At 39.4% G+C, this 17,682-nt stretch overlaps 2 protein-coding genes across 2 annotated transcripts in view; one reads left to right on the forward strand and one right to left on the reverse strand.

The window, feature by feature from the left end:
* Positions 1-10,430, forward strand: part of SLC16A8 (solute carrier family 16 member 8) — an 11,527-nt gene extending 1,097 nt beyond the window's left edge. Inside the window, exons 2-6 of the mRNA XM_015817281.1 lie at positions 1,935-2,078; positions 2,968-3,834; positions 5,219-5,571; positions 8,054-8,116; positions 10,365-10,430. Coding sequence (XP_015672767.1) covers positions 1,935-2,078; positions 2,968-3,834; positions 5,219-5,571; positions 8,054-8,116; positions 10,365-10,430 — 1,493 coding nt within the window. The remainder of the gene's footprint in view (positions 1-1,934; positions 2,079-2,967; positions 3,835-5,218; positions 5,572-8,053; positions 8,117-10,364) is intronic.
* A 301-nt stretch (positions 10,431-10,731) lies between these two features.
* Positions 10,732-17,682, reverse strand: part of PICK1 (protein interacting with PRKCA 1) — a 15,023-nt gene continuing 8,072 nt past the window's right edge. The window contains exons 7-13 of the mRNA XM_015817260.1: positions 17,289-17,342; positions 16,054-16,116; positions 14,463-14,596; positions 12,929-13,021; positions 12,589-12,639; positions 11,296-11,440; positions 10,732-11,040 (exon numbers count right to left, since the gene is read on the reverse strand). Coding sequence (XP_015672746.1) covers positions 10,787-11,040; positions 11,296-11,440; positions 12,589-12,639; positions 12,929-13,021; positions 14,463-14,596; positions 16,054-16,116; positions 17,289-17,342 — 794 coding nt within the window. The 3' untranslated portion in view covers positions 10,732-10,786. The remainder of the gene's footprint in view (positions 11,041-11,295; positions 11,441-12,588; positions 12,640-12,928; positions 13,022-14,462; positions 14,597-16,053; positions 16,117-17,288; positions 17,343-17,682) is intronic.

Below are 17,682 nucleotides of genomic sequence, written 5' to 3' on the forward strand. Positions count from 1 at the left end.
TGGCTTGCTAACCCTGATGATGCTGGGAGCTCCCAGCGAAAGCTTGGTTTTAAATTAAAGTTTTAAACTTTTTTACTCTCCTGGTGATCGTGAGTTTTTATCTATTTTATACTATATATATATATATATATATATATATATATATATATATATATATATATATATATATATATATATATATATATATATATATATATATTGCGAATCCTGGGCATTATGTTAATAAATAAAAGAAAAAACGAACAGCAGGATAAAATAAACCAGTGGGCGCAGAGACGGATTGACAGCCGCCCTCCAAGTGCTTGTACACGCTCTAAAAGAGCACTTGAGGATCGTAAAACAACCAGTGGAGTCAAAGACAGTTTGCCTGATGCGGAACAACTCTGCGCGATAGGGATTAACACAATCAACGGGCCGATGACGCGCTCAAGGAGCCGGGCGCAGAGGCAGGAGGCTATATGAGCTGCCTTCCCGATCTCCTGCTATTCTAACTCTGATGACGCCGGCAGTTTTTGGCCGGACGAAAGCTTAGTGACTCTTTTTAACCACAGGGTTGTTTATATTAAACAGGCTGGTTTATTTTATTCTGGTGTTCGTTTTTTCTTTTATTTATTAATATATATATATATATATATATACATACATACATTATCTTGAGTTTGGTGCACCCTGTCGGCCCAAATATGGGAGAAAGGAAAGAGCCTGTGGTCTAGAGGTTAATACATCTGCCTAACATGCAGACAGCCCAGGTTCGAATCTCAGAAGGGTATGTCTGGTTGAAAAGAACTAAAAAGTTCGAAATGGCTATTCCAGTTCTCCCTTAATTCTTTGTTAGCAATCCAAATTTTGAAAAACATACATACATACATATATACATACACAGATACATACATACATATATACATATATATAAAAGTTGAAAAGTTCAACTCTATTCATTCTACACAGCGCTTGCACGCACGCACGCACACACACACACACACACACAAATAGTAAACCCCACAAACTAAAAATAGCTTTCCGAACCATGCCTTAGAGGCTTAGAATATCATGGGTGATGTTATGTTCTTAATAATTATCCTGCAGGACTTCCTTGCAATTTTGAAAAGTCAAGCACAGAAAGTCTTATTCCCGGCTAAACATTAAAGCTGGAGCCTTACCTAATTAAAGAAAAATCTTTATGAAGGCTACAATCAAACCTATAGCAAAACCATCTTGTCCTTTCCCTAGAATGTATGTGTAGAAAAAATATGAAAGGGAAGACTATTTCAGCAAAATAGAGTGAAAAAGAAAAGAGTGTGACATAAGTGTTTAGGTGGCTCTACCCATCTGCCACAGCTCCCAACAGTTTTTTTTCTGTTGGAATGCAGCCCATGACTACCAAAGCTGACATTCTTTATCACAATTTAAATATATCCAAGAAGATGGATAAGATACAATCAAACATTCCAGGAAGCTCTGTAACACACTAGACACTTTTGCAGTTCTCCAAAATGTCTTACTTTTTAATATTTTAGCATAACGCTACGTTTTAAAGCTTGCAGTTTTTCATTCTTGCTGAACTGAGTGACCTGCAATGATGCTGGTCTGCAATACCCAGGCAGCTGGGACTTAGAATCCTGCTAGCAGCACCTGGTTGGGGAAAACTCTTACCCACAATCATTGCTTATCATGAAAGCAAAAATCTGTATCTGTTCCACAGTCATTCCCCCCCCCCCCCNTCCCCCCCCCCCCCCGCTCATGACAATACATATGCAAAGTTTAAATTTCTCAATCTCCACAAAAAACATGTAATGGCAAAGGTCCTCACTCCTCACAAATCCAAGCCAGCTTCAGATCATCTGCCATTTGGCATTAGGATGTTGCTGTGGTTTTGCATTCATTTCATATCATTCTGATCCTACCTCTTTTCTGATTTCTTGGATCCCCTGCAGGACCTTTGAGCAGCATTATGGTGAACCAGTTTGGGTGTCGCCCTGTGATGCTTGTTGGGGGGCTCCTGGCTTCCTCTGGAATGATCCTGGCCTCCTTCACCACCAACATCATTGAACTGTATTTGTCTGCTGGAGTGCTGACAGGTGAGCATTTGCAAAATGGGAAGAAGCTCCATTGTGCAAGTCTACTTCAGAAAATGACAGGTAGCATGACATTGCTGAAATATTGTCAGGATGATGTATGCCATAAAATGTTGCCTTAATGTTTACACTTCAAATTCGAGTTTTGAGAGAAGCTCCTATATGCTCCTACTGATTGTAAAGAGAAATTGCTTTAAGTGTGGAAAGCAGACATGGGGACTTATGGTTCCCTAGATATTTTTAATACTGCATACAGTTCTCAGAAGGCTCAGTATGATCAGTGAGAAATGATTCCGAGAATTGTAATTCAGCATCATACACTGGACTATACAGGCAGTCCTCAACTTATAACAGTTCATTTAGTGACTGTTTGAAGTTACAATGGCACTGAAAAACATGACTTATGACTGTTTTTCACACTCACAACCATTGCAGCATCTCCATGTCACATGACCAAAATTCAGATGCTTGGCAACTGGTTCACAATTATGACGGTTGCCGTGTCCCGAGATCATGTGATCCCCTTTTGCAACCTTCTGACAAGCAAAGTCAATGGCGAAGCCTGATTCACTTAACAACCAGGCTACTAACTTAACAACTGCAGCGGTTCACTTAACAACTGTGGCAAGAAAGGTGTAAAATGGTGCAAAAATCACTTAACAAATGCCTCGCTGAGCAGCAAACATTTTGGGCTCAGTTGTGGTTGCAAGTCGAGGACTACCTCATGGGTTTTTTTGTGTCCTTGTGTTAAAGGACAATTTGCATTGATTAAGCTAGATTAAATAGCATATTTTCCTGGGGGGGGGGGACCTTTCCTTCAAATATAGGAACCCTGAATTCCTTGAGAGCTGATGTCTTTGCATCAATTGCTCCCCTTGCAATTTTTTTTCAGGTTTAGGAATGGCTCTGAATTTCCAGCCTTCTTTGATTATGTTAGGATCCTATTTCGACAAGCGCAGGCCACTAGCCAATGGGCTAGCTGCAGCTGGAAGCCCAGTCTTCCTTTCAGCGCTTTCTCCACTGGGTCAAGTCTTGCTGGAAAGGTTTGGCTGGCGAGGGGGATTCCTCATCATGGGGGGGCTCCTCCTGAACTGCTGCACATGTGGAGCACTCATGAGACCCTTGGCAATTGACATTAAGAAGACAAGGGAGAAAGTCACGGACACCTATGAAACTAAAGAGATGCTGCCAATGGGAGGAAGAGCAGAAGAAGTAGATGGCACCCTGGACAATTTTAAGAAACCCAAGAAACTCAAGAAGAAAAAGGCCAAGAAAACGAAAAGCTTATTAAATTTTTCTATCTTCAAAATCCGGGGTTTTATCATTTACACCATTGCCAAATTCATCATGGTTTTGGGCCTCTTTGTGCCCCCAATTCTATTAGTCAACTATGCCAAAGACACAGGAATACCTGACAAAGAGGCAGCATTTCTTTTGTCCATCATTGGCTTCGTAGATATTTTTGCCCGTCCATCCTGTGGGATGTTTGCCGGGATGAAGAGGATACGACCACATATAACCTACTTGTTCAGTTTTGCAATGCTCTTCAATGGCCTGACGGATATCTTTAGTGCCAGAGCCAACACCTACACATCCCTGGTCATTTTCTGCATTTTCTTTGGTATTTCCTATGGAATGGTGGGAGCTCTGCAGTTTGAAGTTCTCATGACTATTGTTGGATCACAGAAATTCTCTAGTGCAATTGGGCTTAACTTGCTCATTGAGGCCGTTGCTGTGCTCATTGGACCACCCTCAGCAGGTAAGTCTAACCACCTTTCTTTTGTAGAGCTTCCTTTGAATAGGGCATATCAAGGCTTAGTCCTATGTATTTGTTTTGTTTTTCATTTATATAGCTACCCATCTCACAGTAAAGGCGACTTACAATAAAATCAGCCATATAATTCAAATTTAAAAACTACAATTAAAAACATTAGCAATATTATTCTTAACAAGATAGTGGTGAGAATTGATGTTAAAATTAATGCAGCCATCTCATCTGTAGCGTACCTCTTCTGCCAGACCTAATGGGATGGGCAGATGTCAGTGGGTGGAGGTGGTCCTCAAATAACGTGAAAGTCAAAGCCAACACCTTGAATTGGACCTGGAAACAAACTAGCAACCAATGCAGTTTGCAGAGCAAAGGTATGGCATGTGCCACTCTAGGGACACACATAACTCTCATTAGCTCAGGTTAATGCCCATGGATACCTGAGGTCAACATCATTTTGAAAGCCCCATACAGGATTTAGTGGGAGAGCCTGTTTGGTCTAGTGCAGTGATGGCAAACCTTTTAGAGACCGAGTGCCCAAACTGCAACCCAAAACCCACATGTATCGTCGGGTGCTGGGTGGGCGTGGCCATTTGGGGGGGCATGGCCAATTGGGTGGGCGTGGCTACGGTGGTAACCGCAGACTGGGTGGGACTAAAAAGTTCAATCAATTCCAACTTTGTGAGATCTTTTTTTTTCCCATGAGAAGTTGAAATTGATTGATTAATTGAACTTTTTTTTTTTTGCACACGGTGGCAGAGGCCTAAAGCGAAAAGGTTTTATAAAACCCAGCTGAAGGCCTAGGACTGGGGCGATGGCGCACATGCCCACAGAGAGGGCTCTGCATGCCACCTGTGGCACGCGTGCCATATGTTCGCCACCACGGGTCTGGTGTTTAAGGCACCAGGCTAGAAAGCAGAGGCTGTAAGTTCAAGTTCTGCCTTAGCCATGCAAGTTAGCTGGGTTAGTCATTCTCTCTCAGTCCAATCCACCTCACAGAATTGTTGTTGTAGAGAAAACAGGAGGAAAAAGGTGTGTTAGATATGTTCACTGCCTTGAGTTATTTGTAAAAATAATAAAGGTAGGATACAAATAAACAAATAAATCTCCACGTTACAGAAATGCTATTTTTATCTCTTCTATAGTGATTCCAGTGGAGCCCTGTCAGTAATTCTGTGATTGAAAAGGGGGATGTATGAAAAGGTGTTTATGTGCATGTTTGGAATTCATACTAACTGCAGGCCATATGGAAGTTCTACATTTATAAAACTGCAAACTTACAAGCTGCAAGTTTAAGCAGCTTATATGGCATCCATATGAAACTGTTGGAACAGATTACAATGCAACTATGCTATGCTTTGTTTCAAAATCGCAGGGCGACTGGTGGATGCACTCAAGAAATATGAAATTATATTCTATTTGGCTGGATCAGAAGTTGTGTTGTCTGCTGTCTTCCTGGCTGTTGCTTCATACTGCTGCCTGAACATGAAAAAAGAAACTACTCCTCAGCTAGACAATCCTTCTACAGTTAGACGTAACAGTGAAACGGAAGAAGCCGAAGCAGATCTACAGGAAGCAAAGGATAGCCTTGACAATGATCAGCATCTGGCCCACAGCACTGACAGTGTTGGAAGTGACAGAGCGAATCATATTGCAATATACAAGAATGGTGGACAGCCTAAAGGGGAGAATATAGCTCTGGTTCCAGATGGCTGCAGTATTGATCAGGTAGGAAAAAAAGAGCTTTAGCAACACAGAGATCCAAAAACAAACCAAAAAGATCCAAAGACACAGTGACATCAGCACATGGGATCTGATTTACTTAAGAGGACGATATGGAAAGTATAAATTCTGGAATGGTATGAGGGCAGGAAGAGAATCCTGAGGAGCTTTTTATTTTTTTTCTTGAATACACATAGTCAGAATGGTACTATAAGCAAAGTTATGGAATCCAAACATAGTATACCTCTCCCATGAATAAAGAATTGTATAATTCTCTTCAATATTATATGGGTTTACACTTATGCATATATCAGCACTTACATTACCTTACACCTACATTAGTCTGAGTGATCAGCTGGCTGCTAATTCAATATAACTTCTTTATCAATCTACCTCTACAGACCTGGTGTTCAGCAAAACTAAACCTATATAATATCAAAGATGTAGAACAGAAGAAGCCTTGTAGCTAGGATTGAAGAAGGAATATTACAAACTGGCAAGCAGGCATTTTAAAAGTGTGGCCAAATATCATATTCTCATTACTGATAGTAAGTAGATGATTGCATTTCTGTTGGTCAAAACTAGAAGCTTTTATCCCTTCTAAATTAGTATTAGATGACAGATGTGCTGGCCAGATTCTGTAAATTTCAGAATAAGCTTGTTCGATAAACATGACAGGAAATTAGAAACAATTTTAGCTATGCCTTAAATAGGAGCTGGCATAATGGTGCTACAGAAATTAGAATTTTTCTAAGCCCATTTCAAATATATCGGATAATTTATGCTATGACTCAAGTATAAACTGCAAGTGACTATCCTTTGTGGGAACAATTTACTACTAGAAGCTAAGAAACTTACCTTCATCATCTAGATCATTGGCAATGTGATGCAGGACTTGGGGGCACAGAAGTTTAAAGCAAAGTAAATACTCATATTTATTGTTCACAACAGAGATCACAGGACTTGTATGCCTAATATATTTTCAGAGTTGTAAAACTGTAAGCATTTGTGACAAGTATGTGACTAAAAGTAAAAACATGCCGTAAGTATTTATCTTATCAACAGACCCAGTTTTGTATGTTTTGGTTGCATTTGGCTGGAAAAATTAAGTCTTGGAATCTTTAAAAATCTATACACAACTAGAAGGATTCATTTTTTAAAAAATAAAGCTTATCTGATTCATGTGTTGTGCATATATTGTGTATGTTATGTGTATGTGTGTATACAGTCACACATACACAGACACACACACACACACACAGAAACAGTCTGAGCCGCCTTAGACTAAGGGCCGTGGACTGGCTAGACTGAGATTTCTAGGGCTGTCAAGATGTGAATTTGGAAGGCAACAGATTTTTTTAAGGTTTATTTTTTTATAGTTTGGATTTATAGATGCTTTTAAATTATTGCAGACATTGTAGGTCAGCTCTTTTGGTTTGATTTACAAAACAAAATCAAGGATAGTCTGATAGCAGCTTTTCCAGTTAACAAATTTCATTAAAAGGCATAAACTTTTGTGATCTGTTGCTCAGTTCATCACACAGGGCCACAAGATCAATGTAGGATTTTAGTTCAAACAATGCTGTGCGGGAGGGGGAGGGAGGCTGAGACAGGTTGTTTGGCAGATGTCTCCCCCTCCTGGGAGGTGATATGAGGGGAAATGTTAAAGGGAAAATGCTAAAGGCAGAAAGGAAATGAAGAGGTAAGATGGCAGAGCACTGAATATTTTAAGCCAGTAATATTGTTCTAGTCAAGCAGAAAGTTATGAGTTCAAGAGGTTCTCACATGATTTTATGACTACCCATAACAATAATCTAAATTGAACTGTTATTTCCATATATTCTGAATAATCAGTGTTAAGCTTCATCAATTTGGTGTCCTTCAGATTACAATAATGCCAATGTGGTTGGAGAAGGCTAGGAGCTATAGTTCAACAGATTAGGAGTACTTTAGGCTGCACACGAGATGATGACAGAATTCCAGAGAGCAACTTTCCCTTTCAAGCAAGGCAATAGGCACAGAAACCTATTTATCTGCTCTGATGGCCAGTTTTTTTCTGTAATAATTTTGCACAGAAAGCAGACAGTCTGATTTGTAGGCATAGAACTGCACTGAATTTACAAATGCCACATTCGATGTGAATCCAAGAGAAGTTGGGAAAGTTCCTATAATAGCTTTTTGACCAGGCAGATTCAGGATATGACACCATAGCTACCTATAGCCTTATCCAACATTGAAACATTTAATGGGGTATTGATGGAGAGCAGCTGTCTCAGTCAGGAGAAGGGGTCAAGCAGGAAATTAGTCTGGAATCATTATATAAACAATAGAGAGCAATGTCTGACCCCTCCTGAATGCCTTTGGGCCTTATCTGGTCTTTCCCAGGCCAAAGCTACCAGCTGGGGCATTCCTCTGGAATAGACGTAGAACAATAAAGTAGCTTGTTTGAACTCTTAAAAGTGTGGGTCTTTTTGTTTACACCTGACAGGTACCTATCAATAGAACTTATTTTCGCATTTCTAGCACATTTGAGGATTTGCTGATCAAGATGGTATAGGAAAGTCCACCTGTGTTTGTTTTGTGGGTTTGATTTTTAGTTTGGGAACATTTCCCTTTTGGAACTAAATTACTCCTGCAATCTGGAAAGAATTTGATTCTTCCATTATTCAAATTTTTTACTTTGGTGTAAACAGTAGGATTAAGGAGACAAAAACCTAAAGCTTAAGTCAGAAGGAAAAAGAGTAGATGCTTCACATTCTTATTAGAGAGTAAAGTAGGGTAAGGTAGGGTAGGGTAGGGTAGGCTAGAATCGAATCGAAACAGAAATAGAATCATGGGGGCTAGGGCCTTGAGCTCTCATAATCCAACCCCCTGGTCAAGGCAGGAGTTCTTATTCCATCCCTGTCAAATGGTTGTCCAATCTTTTCTTGAAAACCTCCAGCGATGGAGCCCCCACAAATCCAGGAGGCAAGCTGATTGTTCTCAATCTCAGGAAATTTCTCTTTAGGTTGGATCTCATTCTGAGTGGCTTCTGCCCAGTTTCTTGTCCAGCCCTCAGGTGATTTGGAGAATAGATACATGCCCTCTTCCCTGTGAGAACCCTTCAAGTATTGGAAGACGGCTATCATGTCACCCCTAAGACGTCTCTTCATTAGTTTGACCTGTAAAGTCTCACTAAGATCATTCTGACCCTAGCTTGGCTTTCTTTTGGTGTGTGCGTGTGTGAGAGAGGAGTGGGGGGGAGACAGGAAGCAAAAACTATAGTTTTTCTTCTTGGCACAAATTGCACCATTTTAAGAAGGCACAAAAGGCCCTTTCTTCTCAGAGGCAATGCTTTATAATTAGACTATTTTATTTGAAAACTCAACAAAATTTTGAGCAGCATTCAACTTTGTTACTATGTGGGGGATGGGACTTGCAACCGGAGGGTGGGCAGCCTATGGAAACTGTAATATAGGATGGGGAGATTTTTTTTCTCAGAGTATTAGTGGCAGTGTCAAATTTGCACATTACTAGCCATCATGTACAGGTAATCCTCAAGTTTAAAAATGTAATGGACCTGCTAATTACATTCGTAACCTGAGGATTCATAGGAGTGAATCACGTAACTTGAACATGATCACTTCCTGTTTTTGCCCATGCATTCGCTGATCGAAATGTGCGGTTCCTTAAGTGCACAAGGTATCTCAGGGTAGGGAAGGCTATGGGGGGCCTAGTGCTTCTGACCACTCAAGGCCTCCCCCAACCCACTAAGTTATCTCAGGCTTCCCCCTTCTCCCCATCCTGCCTGACCGAGTCACTTACCTTACGTAGATCTTGATGAGCCAGGGAGGTCTCCTCTACAGTCTCTCTGCCACGGTTTCACATTGAGCAAAGGCTTACCAAGGCCTACAGGGACACACGTGCCTCCCGGCCTTTGTTCTCAGTGGCAAAGATGGCAAAAGGCTTTGCAAATGGAGGGAAGGATTCGGTGCTTCAGGCCTTCTCTCCGTTTGGCAAAGCCTTTTGCCGCATATCTCATCCAGGCCTCCTTTTGTAGAAAACAGAGACCTAAAGTACTGTGAGATCATGCAAGATCAGTAGCATGAGATGTCAGGCTGATCTCACGTGATCTTGTGGTACTTTAGGCCTCCATTCTCTGCGAACGCACTGAAGGCCTGAAGCACCGAAGCAGGCCAAGAAACCGAAGGCTCGCTAGATCTTTGCAAGGCGAGTATCCACAGGCCCAGTGCTTGTGGAGACCCGGCAGAGGGAGGGGAATAGGCAGGGCGAATGTTGCAGTGCCTCTGTGGTCATTCATAAGAGTGAATGACCGCTGTGGTGCTGCAACATTTGTAACTTTGGGACTGTGTCGTAAGTACTTGGGGAGGGTTATGTCGTAACTTTGAACGGTCACTAAGTGAACTGTAACTCAAGGATTACCTGCAATATATTCTATCAATGATTTCTGATAGATTGTCCCCATTGACATAAATGTTATTGTAGACAATTTTCTTCTTTTTGATTTTATTTCTGGCTTATTTTTGTAATTTTGTTTTTAAATCATATCTGAATATTATACTTATTCAACAAAATATAAGAGAGAAATATTAGTAATTCTCCCCATTTTCTTTGACAGTTTATTTATTCTCATTTCTAAGGCTGCCGAATTGATGATTAATGAGAAGGAAAGGGGCACTAGGGGGATGCACATAATAGTCTTTCCGCCACAAAGGCAACATTCAAAAGGGGGAAAAAATGTGTAGGTGTAATGGTAGTGACTTTCTGTTAACTTCAATGATCTTATGTCTCCTTTTAAGGGTCTTGACAATGCAGAGAAGCAGCAATGTCATTCAAGATTAAAAATGTCAGAAAAGTGTGAGTGAGTGAGTGAGAGAGAGAGAGAGAGAGAGAGAGAGAGAGAGAGAGAGAAGGAGAAGAAAAGAAAGCTGTATATTTAATCACAGTCCATCTGCGCAGGAAGCCATATTGGGGAGATGCTTGAAGGCTACTTAAAAGTAATTTCAATCCCACCAGCTCTGGAGGAAGTCAGTGAGATTTTGAGAAAAGCACAAATGGACAAAGATTATTTTTTTTTGCAAGATTACCCAAATGCCCCTATTCAACACAGAATCTTGATTCTCTAGTTGGATTTGTACAAACAGAAGAGTCACTGTGGACAAGATGTCTAGAGAAATAGAATTTATCAGTCTCTGAAGGGATTTTAACAGGATTCAGAAATTCAGGCATCATCAATCAGTTTCTCTCCATTTTCTTCCTCTTTTTTATGGCATTCTCTACTTCCACCAGCTTCCTCTTCCTCCTCCTCTTCTGCTCCATCCGTGAAGACATCCTTTTGGCCGTAACTCAATGTGGTACGTGCTAGGTCCACTTCAATTGGGAAAACATCTGCACCCCTTAGCACAGCATAACAATCATCATAGTACTTGGAAAGCGTGGACACAAAACGCTGGAGTTGGAATACAATATCTTGCACTGCAAAAGAGGGAAATTATTGAACAAAGAGGAACAAAAATATACATTATCCTCAGCTTATAGCCTAAGGTGTGCTTTACAAATGGCTAAGATGATACCTTTGACTCTTTCAGGGTCAAATATATTTTCTTTTCATCCAGTATTCTTGTTTCTAAGGAGCTTGATTGATTTTCTTGATAGTTTTCATCTGCAGATCTACGTCACTCAACTTTCTGGGAGGTCATTTGGATCTAAAGAAAAGGCAACCACACTTACCGTGTTTCTGGTCTAGCAGCTCCATCTTTTCTAGCACATCCTTCCTCATTTTGGCAAAACGTGAACGTGCCTCCTGGCGGCAGCGCAGGATTAAACGATATTCATAGTTCCCAGTTCCAACCCGGTAGAGAGGTTCTCCCATAGCCTATCAAAAATACTGTGTTACTATAACAACCTATGGGGTAGACTGGGCAACATCTCATATATGTATTAAAGCTTCTTTCATGCATCCTAGCAAACTGTGAGCTCCTCACATGATGGTGCTACATCTTTACTTGGCCAACAGACATGAAAGCAACTTTTACTGAAGGAGCAGACGCCTAGAACCCTGAGGGTAAGAAAACAAACATTTAAGGAAACAGAAACTCATCACAAGGTCGTCACATGGTAGATGAGATCAAGGAACAAATCAGGAAGATTGTCAAGTTTTTCCATTCCAAATTAATGGTGAATTTATCCTGTAATTATAGAAGCTTTAATGCAAATCAATATGGACAGACTGGACAGATGTTCAACACTCCCTAGAGTCATTTGCTTGAAACTTTAATTTTAATCTTTAAACTTTAATCTCTGTAATTTGCATTAACTATAATTTTGTTCAATTTATTACCATATGCTTTTTCAATAAAAAAGAAAAGTCTGATATGAATTTGGTCCTCAAAATTTCAACTTTAGAAAGCTTTTCTTTTGTTCAAATAAAAATAATGGCACACCAGATGCTTATCAGACGATTTGGCCTTTCCATCTAAGTCTGAGAGGAGACGATGTGCTGGAGATCATAGTCATTATGGGAAACAGAAGCCACCAAATATATCTCTGTATTGAGTCACTAGGATATTATCTATCCCGCTTCTATGCAGTGGCAATCAAACATTTGGCCTCTCTTCAGTAGAACTCATTAATACTTAAACAATCTATGATCGTGGAATGCAAGGGAATCAATCTTGTGTTACTGCACTCAAAATTCCAATCTGATGCAATGTTTCTGGAAGGCGTCAAAGTGGAAAGGCTACCCTGAAAGCATGCCAGATGAAAATGATAGCTGAGATAAAACATTTCAGTTTGAAAATTTGAAATAAGGTATAAACTTAATTCTTAAGCACCTTAAGAGTTAGGGAAAACGGAAGCATCTAGAAGGTTCATTTGATAAGACTTGGCAACACAATGCAAGGTTCAATATGGAATGTTCACAATAAACTTCCCTAAATTTAAATCTTTGAAAACAAGCAAGTATTTGAGTATGTCTATGAACAAATCTGGGATTTCAGTAGAAATTAGAATCTCTGTACTTACAATGCAGCTGTACTCTTCATCATCCATCTCTTTCACCTTTAGACAATAGGACTGAAAGGGAACAAAAAGCGCACAGTGTTACAGGTTACAGAATAACCAACCAGTTATAACAAAGACAAAAATAAAATGTTCCACAGTCCATTCCATTAAATGCAGTAAGTGTTATACTGAATTGTTAGATATATACACACATAAAAAAATAAAAAAGCAGAAGTTTGATCAGTATTCTTTGAGTGTAAATTCAAAGCATAAAAAAGATTGGAATTATCTTTCAAAGAATGTGCATTTTAAGCCTTTTGTTTTTTCTAAAGGAATAATTAAAACAAAAAGAACAGCTCACCAAATACTCAAACTTGACATCCAAATACTTCTTGATAGTTAACCTAGTATCAGGAATTGCTTTGTTCAGATAGGTGTTCAAGTCAGTCAACATCTGTAAGGAAATACTAGGAGTGAAAAATGAAGATAAAGCAAAATAAAACAGACAAGCTTTTGCATATGAGAAGGCTCATCATCCAACATTAACTAGTATATGATTTGGGGACATTTCTGTTGACTCTCAGAGTAGGTAAGCCATTTGGCACATAATAGATTAACTTTCTCATTATATGGACTGAGCCAATCTGAGCTAGCTCCAAGTACCAGTGCTGTGTTGTTCCAATCCAAAACAATATTATTTCTACCCTGCCATCTCCATATGCTATCCTGTCTCAATTCAAGGCAAGGCAGACTAATGAACTTTATCTCAAGTTTGATATGAGAAAGTGCCTTGCCCTTATTTCTTGCCTAGCTTGCAAAGAATTAAGAAGAGGAAACTGAATAAACAGGTCATGTGGAAAGCCTCACAGATTAATAAACAAAGAGGCCCTATAAAGCGAAGAGTTGTAGCTCACTGGTGTAGTCAGATGAAACCATCTCACATTCTTATGCCTTTTATCAAGCACCATTTATCCCTCCATCTTTTACATCCCCAGAAACAGTAAACTTTTAGCACTGTACCTTATGTTGTGTGAATTGAACAGCAGAGAGAAAGAGAGTGGGGAATGTATGTAAGATACCAAAAAGAGCCAAACACTATGCAAGAATACTGTTTGGTTTTGGCCCTGTCATCACTCTGTCACCATCATAGTCTAATAGTTGTAAGTCAACTGTTTTGTCTCATGACTTGACAGCCACTCAGAAGGAAAAAGTTCCCATCTATTGACAGTGTGACATTGGAATTCTATACAGGTAGTCCTCGAACTTAAAACCATTAGGTTAATAAATGTTTGATGTTATGATGCTGATGAAACACGGGACTTACAACCATTCTCATGCTTACAACTGTTGCAGCGTCACTGTGGCCACATAATCAAAATTTGAGGGCTTGGCAACTGGCATGTATTTATGACACTGTAGTGTCCCAAGATCACATAATCCCCATTTGCGACCTTCCCAGGGGGCTTCCAACAAGTGAAGTCAATGGAGGAAACTGGATTCATTTAACAACTATAGCAAAAAATCAGACACTGTTCCTTTAACGACTGCATTGCTTAGCGACAGAAGTTCTAGTCCCAATTATAGTCATAAGTCAAATACTACCTGTACCCCAGACTTAGTGATATAAAACTTCTCAACTCTCAGTTGTGTTACCTACCTAGATTATCATATTAAAATGATATTTTATCTATTTTATTTAGTAAATATGTATGGCCATCATCTCACATGAAGTGACTCTAGGCAGCATACAACCATTACTATAAAACAACAAATAGATATTTAAATTATCAATTATAGTTACTAATTGTTTTTATTAAAAATATAGCCTCTATGTACAGTTTTTATATAAAGAATTATTGTTTTGAGCATAATAAAGATAAAACACACATTCTTACTGGTTTAATGGTTTTTAAAAGATGGATTCCAAACTTCTCAATACTGCGATGAGCATCAGCAAATTTTACAAATGCTTCACTGGCTGCTGGCTGAGGTTCCCGTACACCAATAACCGAAAAAACATCACCAAATGCTGGTCATCATACAGCAAAAACATGCAATAGAAACTGGAGTCAAAAATCATAGATGTATTTTCTAGTATATATTACTCAATTTTTCACCACTTCAGACAATGACTGATACTATGAGGATTATGGAATTTGAAACCTGACATGTCAGGAGGGCACCAGAATGCAAACAGCTGATTTAGACTTTATGCTGTCCCACTTTAAATCTCATTCTAGTCAGTAAGCTAGAAGATATTTCTCCAATAATTTGCCCTGGTACCAGCTCTGCATGCAATCCACAGATATTCTAGCCCAAATTTTGAGAACCACCTCTGGAATTTGGAAATAATATTATGGCCATTCTCACAAAATTGGTGCTATAATGGTTATGGCCAATCATAAACCTGAGACTGATCCCCACAAGGTTCTCTGTTCCCTCAATAATACTAATAATACTAATAATACTAATACTACTACTACTACTACTACTACTACTACTAATAATAATAATAATAATAATAATAATAAAGTTGGAAGGGACCTTGAAGGTCATCTACTCCAACCCCCTGCTCAGGCAGGAAACCCTATACCATTTCGGACAAATGGCTGTCCAGTCTCTTCTTAAAAACTTCCAGTGTTGGAGCATTCACCGCTTCTGGAGGCAGGTTGTTCCACTGGTTAATTGTTCTCACTGTCAGGAAGTTTCTCCTTAGTTCTAGACTGCTTCTCTCCTTGATTAGTTTCCACCCATTGCTTCTTGTCCTGCCTCCAGGCGCTTTGGAAAATAGCTTGACTCTCTCTTCTTTGTGGCAGCCCCTGAGATACTGGAACACTGCTATCATGTCCCCCCTCGTCCTTCTCTTAGTTAAACTAGACATACCCAATTCCAGCGGATGTTCCTTATATGCTTTAGCCTCCAGTCCCCTAATCATCTTTGTTGCTCTTCTCTGTACCCTTTCTAGAGTCTCAACATCTTTTTTACATCGCGGTGTAGTTTTCTTCTGTTTTTCTTCTAGGTAACTAAGCGTGGTTCCAAAACACTATTGCAGATTCCTATTAGTTTTTTCTTATAAATACCTCTCAGACGTTAGCAGGGCCCAGAAGAATCTTGGAAATATATAACATGCTTACTTGGCTTTTTATTTTGTAGCACGCTAGTTGCATATTTATTTTAATTTCAATGAACTAAAAAATAAATTAGAGTCAGGTTGGCGGAGTCAGACTAGAAACTGCGAGTCTGGGAGTTCTAGTCCCGCCTTAGGCACAAAACCAGTCAATTTATCTCGGCTCTAGGAAGGAGGCAATGGCAAACCACTTCTGAAAAACCTTGCCAAGAAAACTTCAAGGATTGTCTCCAAGAATTGGACATACGGAACAGAAGGGAAAAAAAATAGGTGGAGCACACAGTAGCATCTCAATTCAAACTGCTATGTTATTTTTAAAGAGGTTATGGCCACAATTGGCAAATCCTCTATCCATTTACCTCTGTGAGTCTGAGACAGTTCAAAGAAGGCTCTGAGAAGACTCTTGGTATGTTCTGTCATCCCTAGGCAAAGGGGAAGGAAAAAAATACTAGCCATTCACTAAATATCTAGGAACTTTTGTTACTTTTCAGTCTACATTTTAACACTACACCAGATGTTTGGTAAAAGAAAACAAAATCAAAATATGGTTGGGGACAAGTCAACACTGATATGTTTTTATTCTGAGATTCTCTGCAGAAGTAACTGAGTGGTGAAAGTTGTACTGACTGAATGCAAATGTCATTTTTTGCTCTTCACTGGTCATGCTCTGTTTTGTGCTTCTGGGAACAATTTGCTCACCACAACTGACATATTCGTTATAAACCACACAAAAGCATCAACTCTTTCCATGGCCCTCTGATGAAGGAAATCTGCTTGTGGCTCTAGGGAAGGAGCTCTACCTACAGACCAAATATCTTGTCAATGAGACTGAAAATAAGCCATGCTGAAGATTTTACTGATAATAAGCCATGTTGTCAATATATCAAGCAAAATAATGCTTCAAGATGCTGTTGTATGGTAAACAGAATATAAGCAACACATGGGCAATTCCACCAGTCACATATGATCCTGACCTCAGGAGCTACGTGTAGCTCCCAGATATTTACTTTTTTCTACTACTGCTTGTTTCCTTCTAAAAAGCTGAGAAACATTCACTCTCAAATTCATAAACTGTTATTGTATTAATTTGCAAGATAGCAGAAGGGGGAGACAATGCAATATCAACCCTTAAGAGGGAAGTTTTATTGTTTTTCGATTCTTGTGTGTTAATGGAGTGGGGGAGACTTACAGTATCTTCACAGCATCATCAGCCACTGTTGAAATGATATAAAGTATGTCATAATTATTATTAATTTGGCACAATAATGGTTAGAATGTTCTTGAAGATGCTGTAAGTCACTAGTGGGGAATTACCTAATTCTGGGTGTTTGCATAAGGGGGGGGGGTTATCTTAAAAAGGCAGTGGGGAAGAAAGGTGTTTGTAGATGTGAAAGAGAGACAGTCCACATCTGCTCATCAAATGTTCCAGATGCAAGTAGGTCTAACCTGCCACTGCATGTATATCATTAAGGGCTGAAAGCCTGCACGTGTGTGTACAATATACTTACTCAAAACAATTGATCTTCCAAGAAATCATCGCTGATATGAGCTGTAAGATAACATTTCCAGACCACAAAGAAAAAAGTGTGATTACCTTTATATAGTTCTGCAGTCCTCTCCAGCTCTTCTAATCGCTTTACCAACCCGTCTATAACAATAAAGAAAATGATTACAACAGTAAATTATTTTAGGAGCATAAAGTGTTACATCTATTATTTCAAATCCGGCAGTCTGTAATGATAGAGGCCAAACGTTGACCTTCTTTCTAGGTAGTTGCCATTGTTATCTCCCAGTGTCTTCTCTTCTCAAGGTTAAACATGTCCAGTTTTTTTCAATACCTTTTCATTGGCCTCCGTTTCTAGTGCCCTGATTACTTTCATGCTTTTTGTGAACCTGTTCCAGTTTTCCTGAAAAGATTAATGTTTGCTTGAGGTGGGCTCGGACTGTAGCATAATAAAGTGGAACCATTATTTTCCATGATTTGGAAA

The sequence above is a fragment of the Protobothrops mucrosquamatus genome, unplaced genomic scaffold (assembly GCF_001527695.2).
Source record: "Protobothrops mucrosquamatus isolate PMUCROS unplaced genomic scaffold, P.Mucros_1.0 scaffold569, whole genome shotgun sequence".
NCBI lineage: Eukaryota > Metazoa > Chordata > Lepidosauria > Squamata > Viperidae > Protobothrops > Protobothrops mucrosquamatus.